A 14,060-nucleotide genomic window follows, 5' to 3' on the forward strand; every position below is an offset into this window, starting at 1 on the left:
ACAGCCCGCCCTGTGGCGATAAGGCCGTGCAGGCGACGACAGCTATGTGTATCGGCCAAGTGGGTGCATGCATCAGCTACTTAAACTCCCGTAAGAGAACCCTGAGTTGCAGTTTTCTTTTCGTTTACATGCTTCTTCACGTTCGTGGTTGCACAGTTCTGTTTTGTGTTGCGGCCAAAATTTAGCCGCCCACCCTCAGACTTGACAGGACGGAGTGATTTCAGCTCAGAACTCTTGTGTGTGTGTGTGTGTGTGTGGTCAGTCTGTTAACATCTGCTGCTTTTTGCAGACATAAACCTCTCTGGCTGGTGTGTGCTCCAATGCTGAGGCCAGCAGAGATGGTGAGGGGGTAATGAGGAGGGGAATAGGCATGAAAAGACAAATGAGTTTAAAACCGCTATGTGATGAAGAGCTGAGTCGCTTTAGTGTCAAACTCTCAAAACTTACAGCTGGAATAATTGAGATTAACTATAAAGTAATGCTTTAAGCCGAGTAAATGAGATCCTGTTACAAAGGTGCAGACTGTGCTCTTGTCAAGCAAAGTGGAAATGATAGACGAGTTCAAACTGTGTGTGTAATGAGAGGGAGCAGGAGGGAGTGGAGAACGCTCTGTGAAATGACTTTAAAGGGTGTTTAAGATGACTTTGAAATTTGTACAAACCCAACCAGCTAATTTGGGAAAGAAGTATAGAGTGTAATTAGTACAGATGAGACACTAAAATGTTCACAACGTGAATGAGTAGCGGCATTTTGTGTTGAACATAATTATAAAAACATTTATGAAAACATTAAGAAAATTGATTTCTTTTGCTTTTAACACCGGCGGCCAAAACGACAAAATCACTACAGTACAAATTGAGATCGATCACATGAAGCCAGCATTTGTAGCTATACTTTATGGAAAAGGTTTACCATTTGTAGAGACCCCAAAAATGATTTAAAAGACCGCTAAAGCCTGAGCTGAGGTGGATGGGTCTAAGAAAAAGCGATCTTTCAGCCAGGAGACAGATATTCAGTATTCCTGTGAAATGAGAAATCAACGTTGATTTGTTTGTCACTTAACTTGCATACTTCAGTAACAGCACTTCTGTGGTTATTGTAATGCAAATGACGATCTTTTACCTTAACCTAACTAAGTAGTTCTGTTGCCATAAACCTTACTAAGTATTTCACAATCTTTTCCTAAACCTAACTTAGTATTTTACAATCTTTACCTAAACCTAATTAAGTATTTAACATCTTTACCTAAACCTAACTAAGTATTTAACATCTTTACCTAAACCTAACTAAGTATTTAACATCTTTACCTAAACCTAACTAAGTATTTAACATCTTTACCTAAACCTAACTAAGTATTTAACATCTTTTCCTAAACCTAACTAAGAATTTAACATCTTTTCCTAAACCTAACTAAGTGTTTAACAAACTTTCCTGAACCTAACTCAATAGTTCTGTTGCCTTAACTTAACTACATATGTCACAATATTTTTAAAAACCTTACTTAGTATTTCACAATCTTTTCTTAAAACCTAACTAAGTATTTCAGGATATTTTACTTAACCTAACTAAGTATTTAACAATCTTGTATGTATCGCTGTACTTTTTTTGTAGGAAAATGCACAAAAAATGAGGACTAACTTTTCTTCAGATATCATATCGTTGTATGAGGAAACGTTCACCCACTCAATGTTTGATTGTTCAGCTGCACCTCCAACAACCCAGCCACCTGTGAACCATCATACTCACAACAAAAAGCTTAAAAAGTCAATGTAGACTTTTCCACGCTGCCACAGAAAGTTCATTGCAGAGTGGGGAAAAAAAAAACCAACTTCTTATGCCAACTTCATTCATTTTAGCATAAAAAAACCCAGCAGCTTAAATTACATAAAGGGTCAGATTTTCCATTTCTGTGTGGTATTTTTTTTTTTGCGCCTGTGTGGCTGTTTGGTTTGGCGGTTGGAGGGAAGGCAGCTGGTGTGGTGCTTTCAGGGACTCACTCTTTTCTAGCTGCAGTAAAGGAGAGTTTAATACAAAGTCAGATTATAGTACAAGGCTTGCAAAGTGATAGAAAAAAAAGTATATATTAGTTCATCCTTCCCACCAGGAAGGTAGTGAGTCATCTGAGAGACTTGTCTCTACTTATATCTGAGAGGAAGCGTTCGTGCCCTCTATTCAAATCTATTTTAGGATATATTCGTCGTCTGTTTATCTGTGTTTGGGGCTGTTATTTTCCTCAAATACCACATGTTTGGACAGACGAACTCTGTTAATGTAGTCATTCAGCTCATGTGCGAGTCTGAGTCAAGTAAAAGTCCTCCTTTCTCCGCTCTGTTTCCATAACCCGCTCCACCACCGGCACCACGACTGTCGTCACTGGGCTTTTTATTATTTTTATATTTTTTTATGAGCCCATCCTTCTTAGCTTTCAGCGCGGAAACTCTCAGGATCCAGAACTCATTGGCTAGCGTCACTCCGCGTGTTTTAAAATAATTTTGCTGAATGATCAGACTCATGTGTGTTTAATTCCACATTGTGGCGAGGAAAAAAAAAAAAAAAAAAGTGCAGTTTCAAGCCCCTTCTTTTTTCCAAACTAATTTCTTTGTTGAGTGGAAAAGAGGCTGAGCCTGTGAGCCAGAAGAGGGGATTTAAGATTTAAGTGCTGCAAGTGTTCCTGAAACCTCACACTGATGCTGACTGATAAGTCCGCACTGCTAAACGGAGTGGGGGGGTTTGTCAGTGAGCTTCTGTGTTGGGTGGAGAACGATCCAGTCTGGAGCTGCGATACCATGGGATCACAGTTGACCTTGTCAGTTAAAAACCATCGAGGCTTTAGAGGATATTAACGGTATTTCGTGCTTGATGTTGAGCTTTCAACTTGAGCCGTTTGGTCGGGAGATTGAGCAGCTGTGAGTAATGATGACTGTGGATATATGGATATATATATATATATATATATATATATATATTTATCTTCTGCTGTGTTTTATTTGATTCCAACAAGATGTTTTATCAAGAATAAACGTGTAGCTTTCTCCAACGAGAAGAATTCCAGCTGTTATAACGATATATATATCACAATAGAGCATGTTTTCTGCTCATTCAATGACTAGTCTATGATATAACCAAATGGTTTCGTACACTCTTGTTTGAATTAAATACTTGGCAAATATGAAAATATTGAATATTTTCTCATTTAATTAAGAAATAAGCGCAAAATAATATGTTTTGCTGAGAAATTTGAGTTTGTATGTGCTTTTGTGCCATTGATGGACGATCAATTATCATATTGAATCATCACCTAGCCCTTTCCTGGGCTCACATATGGATTTCATGTCTGGAAAAACACATAATGTGAGATAATGTTAAATTTTACGTTTGGAAAGTCAGCGAGCTAGCTAGCTAGCAAGCCAAGCTAACGTCCATGTTGGTGTTTGGTGACGTACATCCTGCCAGGAGAGAAATGTAGTTTCACACAAAACCAAGACTTTCTTGACATGCTAAATATATTTTAAATTGACAACATCATATGTCTTATCCATGGCACAATTCGAACAGCTTTAAATCCTCATTTTCTGTCTTTTATGTCATGTTTTATGATAAACAAAAAAACCAGATGGAATGTCTTCTATAAACTTTTCTAAGTATTAAAATATGTGTACACTACTAAAACATTTTTGTCCCTGTTATAAGCCCATTTAGCACAAAGTTGCCACAGGTTTTGGGGGAGTGAGCGGTCTATATAATGTAAATGTTAACAGGCAGACAGGATGTTAGCCAAGCTGTTTGTTCTGCCGGCTTGAATGGACGTGTTGTATCGTCTACAATAATCCTCTGTGTTGCTGACGGACCCGACCGGCATACTGTACATTCTGGTGGAGGAGTGAGTGGGTCGAAGGGGGCGTTGAACTCTAAACAAAGACGGACCTGGTTCCTCCTGAGAAGTCCAATTTATCACAAAGATTCAGTGGAATAATTATGAACTCTGCAACGGCTTTTGAGTTTTTTTCTTGCCGTTGTAAGGTCATGACCTCGCTCTAAATGCCGTGTAATTTAAACCAGCAAATTAAAGTATACGAAAATATGACATTCAGGATTTTCTTAAAGTCCTCAAAGGGGTTTAAAGGGTTCATCTGGCCTCAGGGACTTGAAACATTCACATTAAACGGTTTGGTCTATTAGGACAGATGGGACAGTGTCTTTTTATTAAATCAGAAAAACAACTACGTCTATGTCATTCACCACGCTCACAGTGAGCCACACAATCTTCACTTCTTTCACATTTTATTCACATTAAAAGTTTAAGTGTACTCTTTTTGTGACATTTTTGAATTATTTTTCTACAAAACTGTTTTTAGTAATGCCACATACATCTAATATGTCCCATCATCTAATTATAGTGTTAACTGTCTGAATTTTTGTTTGTAGCAAACACATGAGTCAAAAGATTCAGGGTTTTATGGTGCGATTGGGATAAAAAAACACAATAAGTTGATCACGGTGAATTTCTATTATTAAGAAAATAGTGAATATCGTCACGAGTGTCTTTAAAAAGCTTTCTAGCTCGCTATCATGTAAGATAAGTGAAAAATGTTGCTTAATTAAAAAAAAAAAGGAATTTTATGTCACAAAGAACAGTCTCACAATGTTGCTATTTTGATAATAAATTAATTTAATCATTTTCCTTTTACTATGCAGGGGGACCTTATGATTTATAATAACCTCATTTAAGATGTTTTGAATTTAATATAAGGTGAAGTGATTCCAGTATCATTTTAAGAGTTTTAAGTATGTTTTGTTGATTATTTGTATAATATCGCAACATTTTGACCAGAATAATCGTGACAAAAACAAGGAAAAGGCTTTTTTTAATAGAAAAAGCCCCACTGTGAAGTGTCACTCACAAGACAGAACAATTCTATATTAATACATAAAAACATTTCCTTTTGTCGAAAAATGTGTGGACAAGTGACTTTTTTAAATATAAGGTGTTCAAAATGTTTTATTTATTTAAATTATGTTTTTTTTTAAGTTCTCCCAACCAAATTTTAGGGAGATATGATAAATAAGTAAACTGTAACACTAACAATAAAATATTATAGAATCAGACTGTATGAAATAGGAAATATGACATGTAGAGACATGTATGAATGAATAAATCATTTCACATTTGGGTTTAAATTGTAAACAAACACCTGAATCTTTTCATCACTGTTCAAGTATTATTTTATTTCACCAGAAACCAAACCAGTTTATTTTATGTGGATACAAAAATGTCCCAGCTGACCCCCCGCTCTCCCCTAGAACCAGTTGCAAGTTCTCCGGAACAATGTGTTCATTTCTTACTCATGTGGGAGCGTGAAGAGGGAGAAATGTGGTGGGTGGGACGACAAACCTCTGGAACTGCAACAACTTGCTTTTGTACTCGTTCGGTGCTGCCACAGCTTGTTAATGTTTGAGGAATACTTCAGCAGGCCGCATGTCCAAAGTCTCCTGAAACACACACACACACACACACACACACACACACACACACACACACACACACACACACACACACACACACACACACACACACACATACAGATGTTGCTGTTACTGTAAAATGCAGATTGACATTGAAATTAAGATAGGAAACTGGTTTAAATTCACTTTTTTACTGCACTGATGTACAGTAAGTAACAATTATTTTAATTATAGATATTTCTTTCAATGGGTTCTTTGTGTCTAAACAGCTGCTGCCCTGTTCCTAGATCAGTTAGACGTGTCAGTAGGTAGATAAACAGTATCTGCTTGGACTAAATCTTATTTTCTGAGTTTTGTTTCTGCCAGCAGGTGGCAGCAGCACTGCAGAATACACAAGTAACACACATGTTGTCCGTCAGCAAACACACACACACACACCAGGAAGAGCACAGCGAGCTCAGAGCCATTCGTCTTGTTTTTAGTTTGACAGCCATAGTTCTGAGGATCAGATTAAACTCGATTTAGATAGTTGCATCTTCAGAGAGTCGCCTTTTTAGTATATTTGGAGAAACAGCCTTTGTCTCTTGATTGACAGCTGTGTAGTTATAAAACTTTATCCGGTTTGATTCATGTGCTGTGGAGCAATGTGCAGCTTCAAATACCTGCAACAAAAGTGACATAGCATCTTTGTTCTGATATAAAAAGAAATGTATAGTACTTTGATTATTTTCTGCAAAAACATCCATATCTTTAGGAATGGAAGCACCATCAATCATAATGTTCCCACTGACAACTATCCGTCTCTGCTCCAAAGACTCTTATTGATGGGTTCAGATGTTCCTCATCTTCAGGCTGGTTCAGTGGAATTGAAACTAGTTATGGTTAAATGTTGTGTAATAGTGATACTTGTTGGGAAGGAGATGTAGGTTTCTAAAACATCATGTGTCTGCGTAAAAACCTGTGAAGCTAACATTAGCAGAGTATGTTAGCATATGGCTGTAGTACTGAAAACCACTTTTTTTTGAAGTTGTACAATTGTCTTGATCTTGTGACTTGTTGGACTCGGACTTGTCCTTGTGTCTTTGATTTTGGATCAGTTGTACAACATGATGACTGATTCTACCAACAGTGTTTCCCCTATATGCATTCAATCACAAAATAAGAAGAAAAAGTTACTGGATGTAACTCCAGTTCTAGGAGTGTGATAAATGGAAAGAGAGGAAGAAGGAGTGAACTGTAGGTAAACTGAATGTTTACACATGCTGCTTTTGCTTTTTAATGATTGTAACAGTGAATACTAGAGAACTATCTGATTCATCCACATTTCACTATAACACAAGTTGCATACTGTCAAAATACTTTAGCATAACTTACAGATAAACAGTTAGCATAAAACAGACATTTTGACAAATGCTTTTAGTAGCATTAGCCATGATTCAGTATCGCCCAAGTTTCCGATTCTACCTGCTGATGCCTCACGTCTTATTTTCTGTTCCTATTGTTTTGGTTTGGCAGCTTATAAAAACGTAGTTCTGTGTTCTTTACCCTGTTGGTAGTTCGTCCAAACCACTCAGCAGCTTTTAGGTACTTTTCTGTTGTTTGCTAGCGAATAAAAGTGACAAGAATGCACCTTCACTCAATACAAAGCCAACGGAGAGCGATGGATTGTTTCCCCCCCCCTCTCGATGTGGGCGGAACTTAATTGCTCCCTGTCTCCATAGATACCTGGATTGACACTACTGCATTAAAATACAGGGATCAATTCCCAAGCAAGCCCAACAAGCAGTGTTCAGACGTATTGAGGGCTCAGAGGAAGAGAGACGGAGAGAGATTGGCGTGGGCGGTGTAGTGATCACATTACCATCCTCTCTCTGGGAGACCACCGAGCAGAGATCCCTTCCTCGGACATCCTGCTATCTGTCTGTCTGGGCCTATTGATGACCTGCTCTACCCTAATCAATATGTTAAATGGGGACAGCTGGCTTCATGTAGTCGTAGTAGTAGTTGTAGTCGTAGTAGTAATAGTAATAGTAGTAGTAATAGTAGTAGTAGTAGTAGTAGTAGTAGTAATAGTAGTAGTAGTAGTAGTAGTAGTAGTAGTAATAGTAGTAGTAGTAGTAGTAGTAATAGTAATAGTAGTAGTAGTCGTAGTAGTAGTAGTAATAGTAGTAGTAGTAGTAATAGTAGTAGTAGTAGTAGTAGTAATAGTAGTAGTAGTAGTAGTAGTAGTAGTAATAGTAGTAGTAGTAGTAGTAATAGTAGTAGTAGTAGTAGTAATAATAGTAGTAGTAGTAGTAGTAATAGTAGTAGTAGTAGTAATAGTAGTAATAGTAGTAGTAGTAGTAGTAGTAGTAATAGTAGTAGTAGTAGTAATAGTAGTAGTAGTAGTAGTAGTAGTAGTAGTAGTAGTAGTAATAGTAGTAGTAGTAGTAGTAGTAGTAGTAGTAGTAGTAGTAGTAGTAGTAGTAGTAGTAGAAGCATTATGTGTGTTGATTTAAGGGTCGTGCAGTAGAATAAATGTAATGGATGTAAATGTAACGTTTACTATGTGAGGTGTTACTGTGCAGGTGTAGCTATTTATGGGTTATCTCAAGACTTTTTGGTGCCTTGTTGTTTTTGTATATGTTCTATGAATTGACTGCAATTGTGAAAATTCACAATCATCATTTAAAGCTACCGTAAGAAACTCCTTTGGTTGCAAAAAGAAGTCTGGTTGTATAGAAGTCTATGAGAAAATGACTCTACTTCTCTCTTGATTTATTCCCTCAGTAAACATTGTAAACATGAGTTTATGGTCTCAATCTCTAGTTTCAATTCTTCTTCAATACAGCATGATGCTCATTTAGTAAATTATGCTTCATTTAGAGTAAAATAGACCATAAAACAGGGGATGCTTTAGGGGCGGGGCTACCTTGTGATTGACAGGTCTCTACCAAGAGCTTTACCCTTTCAAAGTGTTAAAGGTTATATTTAAGTTAACTTCAAATGTTTCAATTACAGTTTGTTTGTATTTAGCTCCACCCTCTTGTGTCACTACTGGTTGCAAAAAAACAAGATGGCAACAACCAAAAGTAAGCTTTGGAAGATATGACATTTTTTTTTCATAATTATCCTGAACAAAATAGTTATAATTCACAATATTATCCTGATAATCATTAAAATATGCTTGAAACTCTTAAAGTGGCACTGAAACATACTGTTATGACTTTACCTTACATTTAGCAAAGAAACTAATATGCTTTATTGCATCACAGATAGGAAAGACATTTCCCATTTAGGTTATCACAAATCATGAACAAAAGATAAATGTTAATTTAAAAAAAGCAAAATAGGGTAAGTTTGTTCTTTACGTTAATAACGTTATTTTTCAGTCTCTATTTTTCACTTTTGTACAACCATAGCAAACTAGACAGCTTTTTCAAATATGACAAGATTCACGATCATCTTGACTTATGTGATCTTTTTTTTTTGTTGCAATAAAACCCAGTACTGTTCCATCCCGACACAAAAAGTCAAGATGACGATGGCCAAAAACCAAGATAGCAACAGCCAAAATGCTGAACTCTGAAAACGTTAGCCCACAAACCATATGTGGGTCATTCACGATGGATCGGTTTTGCCTCCAACATGGCGACTTACCAAGTTCAGATAAATGTGTTTTTAGAATCAGGCAGAATATTAAACGAACCCAGAAACTCTAACAACCGGGGGGAGTTTAGTATTCTGCTCCGTCTCATCTACTCTGATCCCCCCCCCCCCGCTCTGCTAGCTAGTCGCCTCAGGCCTGTTTGTCCTGACATACACACACTTACTGTACATGCCCATGCACATACACATATGCACGCTCAGCAACATGACAGGAGTGCTTACTGCAGCAGTTTGTTGTGCTCACTAACCCAGTTTACTGTGAGTTAAAGTCAATACAGTTCTTCTCTCTCACCACAGTGAACCAGGCTTTTGCTCATGCATGCTCTCCGCTCACTGTAGCTGACCCAGAATCAGTAAACGGAGGCTGCAGCTCTCTCTGTAGAGCGGCCGGCCAGGTCAAGCGCTCTGTCCTTCAGAAACGTTTGGTGCAGGGTTTCCAGGGTTTGGTCAGACATAAACGCCAACTTGTGTACCGCTTCATGCATGAAACAAGGAAGATCTAACAAAATAATGTGATCAAAATCAAATAATTTATGAAAAAAGAAGCCAGGGAGGTGTAAACAACAAACTTGAACTTTTCAACCTGTCACATTGACCTAGAAAGCTGAGGGAAAACCCAGCGCTGTTAATAAGTCAGTTCACTTCCTCTGTGATATTACTGGTGACATGATATCACTCAGGTAGCACAGCAGCGTCGTACAAAGTGCTTTGAACGAACCTGGCAGACGGATTTTCACCTTCATGTCTTATCTCTGATATTTAATCCTCCTCTACCTCTCTTGTTTCTGTCTTTCTCCCTTTTGGTGCTTTGTTTTGTTCGACTGCTCGTCATCTCTCTTCGCTTCCTTCCTGTGTCAGACAGAGCCAACAACACATCAGAGGAGTTTCGGTTCATTGCATTAAAGTGGTCTCTCTCTGCTTTATTGATTCAGCTGCATTTGCTATCATACTGTTGTAAAACCCTGCAGATATCTATTTTTCATCTCACACCAATCTGCAATGTTCGTCACAGTATCTCCTGTCTTGTTTGCACGTTTGCATCTCTCTAGTGTTTATGGGAACATTATCGAAATGGCATTAAAATGTCTTCAGGTAGTTTGTGTCATTTCTAACAGAAAACATATCTGCTGTCATATGTTTAAACATCTTTTTAGACGTTGTAATGTATTTGTGCGTATCTTTGAGTGGTGTGACTTCAAGTACACATAAAAGTTTTGTCAGGCTCTCAGTATTTACAGGAAATGTTTGACAACACGATAAAACCAGTAGAACAAAACCAAATGAAACCAGTAGTGAGGAAATGGTTTTACAACAAAGGCAACACGCTGCAAACATGATGATACACCAGGAAGTTAGTGGTCTTGCTACTGGTCCTGAACAAGAAATAGTTTGGCACCTGACTCACTGAAAAGGTTCCCTTATAAAAAACATTGTCTAAACGTCTAAGGATAGGAAACTGGAGGTTAAAATCTCCATTTTAGTAAATATTTTGCAGCCAAATCAAATCCTGCGCAGGATATTTAACCTTTGTTTCTTTATAATGCATTTAATACTTCCATATTTTTTTTTTACAGTGCTTGTATGAAGGCGATAAAGTAGGTCATGAATATGAGATATGAGTTTATAGATAATAACAGTTCCTCCTCGGCATTGTGGAAGTTGGTTTATGGCGTTTTACTGGTTACAATCGTTGTCTTCTTGATTCTCCACAGTACATTTTGTTTGTACAGAAAATTGCATAAACACGAGTATAAAACAATCTTAAATTTTGGCAAGAAAGCAAATAAGCATATTTCCCCAAATGTCAAACTATTCCTTTATTCTGCTGATTTACCAAAAACTTTAAATCATTCTTAAAACATCCTTTGTTTGCCGTGTGGTGTTGATGAGACTGTAAAAGAAAAAAGAAAAGAAGTCATGGGTTCACCTCGCTCTGGCTTGGCCTATGCTGTGTGTGTGTGTGTGCGTGTGCGTGTGCGTGTGTGTGTGTGTGTGTGTGTGTGTGTGTGTGTGTGTGTGTGTGTGTGTGTGTGTGTGTGTGTGTGTGTGTGTGTGTGTGTGTGTGTGTGTGTGTGTGTGTGTGTGTACATAACCAGTCATCCATACAGTCCACCTGTTAAAAGCCTCAGTAGCTGCTCTGTTTGTTTGATCCAGCCGACGCTTACATGAAGCTGTTCCCTCCACACACACACACACACACACACACACACACACACACACACACACACACACACACACACTCTTAATGCTTTGACAGCTGGCCCTGATAGGATACTATTTTAAGTCCGTGGGTAGAGATATATCTGCGCCTGTCTCGCTGCTGTCATGTGCGTTATATAAGTGGGATGCCCGCCCGTCTGGTTTGAGGGTGTCGATCTGATGGGCAGCGTGCGACGCGGTCCAAGTGGCTTCTGTCAGAGAGATGAGATTTACGTGGTGACGAGGCGTTCCTCGCACTCTAAACAATGAGCCAATCTTATAAAAAGCTCTCACTTTTTCAAACACAGCAGGTTGAAGATTTAGCAAATAAATGTGTGTGTAAATATATGTATGTATGTATGTTTTTTAAATCTTGTAGCACTGATTTTAGTTTTCTTGGTGGAGCGTTGATTTCATTGTCTTTCTGTTTTTCTTGCAGGACCTGCACACCATCTACTGCCACCTCTACCACATGGACGTCCTCTCTCACCTCAGGGAACATCAGCTAAGGTGAGTCTTTAAAACATAAAACAATCTGTGTTATTCAAATAATCTGTTAATCTCAGTAGCAGCTCACCAAGATAAATGTAGATTGTTAGCCTTTAGGCCTACTTTCTGTTTCCAGTGTTATATGTGGCACTCCCTACGCAAACAGGTTTAGGTTTAAGAGTGCTTAGAATTTTCTTTGCAAATTCCTTTTTGCCCCAGGTTGGGTTAACAACCCCGGCTTTATCATTCAAAGGAATCTCAGGTTTTGCGAGTTCATACCGACCATGTTTGAGAAGTCCTGGAATGTTTTCTTTACTGGTTTGGTTGGAGTGTTGGCATCAGAATGTTGCTCAAACAAATGATGGTGTTAGATTATTATATGAGGCCCCACAACAATATATTATCACACTTAATAACACTTAAAAGTTACTGTGAGGGACCTGCTGCAGTAAAATGAGAGCTTTTCTAAAGGGACTCAGAAACACTACCGCTTCTGTCCACAGGGACCGCCAAAATCAACACAAATGAAAGTTCCTTGTAGTTTAAGTCACAATATGATTTTATTGTGATTAAACATTTTGCAATATGCTGAGTATTACAATATCATATATTGCAATATATATAACCTTTTTGAAGCTACAAATTATGCAGTTTGTTTATGCAAAAATAGTTTGCATTACAGTCTACTATCCGGCTGACTTCACCCATGAACGCATCGGGGAAAAAAATAAATTCTTACCATAAGGTTACATTTGTATTTACAACATCAATACTTTCAAGAATAAAAGATCGATATCTGGCTCAATATTGCCATGCAAAATATCGCTGTACTGATATTTGTGTATCAATTTTTTTCCCCATCTCAAAGAAATGAACCTTTTACAATAATTAAATCCAAAGTGGAGGGTTTCAGAGACACACAGAGGCAGATAGAAACATCCAGTTCAATCAACCAAAGAAGCTGCAAAATTCTGCTACAAAAAAAGTTAAATGTAGTCTGTGCTGCAGCCGTAAACTGAGCAGCGTGTCACTTTCACACTCTGAGCTGACAGACCGTAATGATGCCGTCCAAAATGGGAGCGCTTGCTGCCTGGTTGTTGGATGGATGTGTGATGGATAGTTAGAGCTGTAGAGAAAGGTATTAGAGATGTGTGTCAGAGAGAAAGAGTAACACATCTTTGTCTCCTCCTGTCCCAGGTCGATGTGCACCTCGGCCCGCTACGAGCGACATGAGGCTAACCACGTCCTGTTCTAGTAAGTACCGGCTCTCACACCGAGCAGGAAGTGCTCTGTGCGTTCTGCTGCTCTCACTCTCTCTTTACGTATTCACATATCTGCTTGTTTTGTTCAAATAGGAGTTGTTTTTGTGTATTTTTATCACCAGAGTTCAGATGAAGTTTCACAATCACTCATAACATTAACACTTCTTAGCTGCCGAAACAACATTGTGTCAGATTTGGCCACTGAGCAGATGCACTAGAGGAAATGATGCCTTTGCTCAGGGGCACATCAGCAGAGTTAACTGCATTCAAACGCTACATGAGCAAGACTCCCAACCCTAATTGTTGTGTTTCATTACCTCATAAAAAAAGCTTTTTTGCACATTATAGTTCCCCTTTTTACTCTTTTACCTCCTATTTTCAGTCTGATACGTTTATAAAAAGTCTTAAACTTGTTCTTCAAAACATCAACACAAATGTTAGGCTGGAGATTTTCTTTATTTTTTGTTATTATTAACAAATCCTTTTAAAAACACCCCAAAAAATATCTCAAAACTGTATGACCAGTTCCATTTATTACCACTTAAGAGCTAATAAATACTGCGTTTGTGCCTGTGTTTATGCTAATGAATGAACACCCAGTGCAACAGAGTTCATCATTGATATGTTTAAAAAGATATCACACTTTTTTTAGCAGTTTTGGTCTTTTAATAAGATTTGTTTATGATAAGAAAAATGTAGAATATCACCAGATTAACTCACAGATATCCTGAACGTTTGTTAAACCAGGTGACATCATTCTCATTTTTTAATACATACTTTTCAAAACATTAAGATCTTACAGAAAGAACAAATATTACAGAAAATATATATATATATAAATCTGCTGAATCATCCACATCATGCGCTGCTTCTTGAATAAACTTTGAAACTGCCGAGTAAATCCTCAAACTCTCTGCTGGAGGTGTTTTTTTTAAAACCGTCCAGATTTAAGGAACCGTCGTCCTGATGAGAACGTTGATCTATTGATCTGTTGGTAAT

At 37.9% G+C, this 14,060-nt stretch overlaps 1 protein-coding gene across 1 annotated transcript in view; it reads left to right on the top strand.

Annotated features, from left to right (window-relative positions):
* rapgef6 (Rap guanine nucleotide exchange factor (GEF) 6) overlaps positions 1 to 14,060 on the top strand; it is a 149,191-nt gene that overhangs the window by 18,859 nt on the left and 116,272 nt on the right. Inside the window, 2 exon segments of the mRNA XM_054625253.1 lie at positions 11,750 to 11,820; positions 12,997 to 13,053. Coding sequence (XP_054481228.1) covers positions 11,750 to 11,820; positions 12,997 to 13,053 — 128 coding nt within the window.

This window comes from Anoplopoma fimbria, chromosome 24 (assembly GCF_027596085.1).
Source record: "Anoplopoma fimbria isolate UVic2021 breed Golden Eagle Sablefish chromosome 24, Afim_UVic_2022, whole genome shotgun sequence".
NCBI classification, from domain to species: domain Eukaryota; kingdom Metazoa; phylum Chordata; class Actinopteri; order Perciformes; family Anoplopomatidae; genus Anoplopoma; species Anoplopoma fimbria.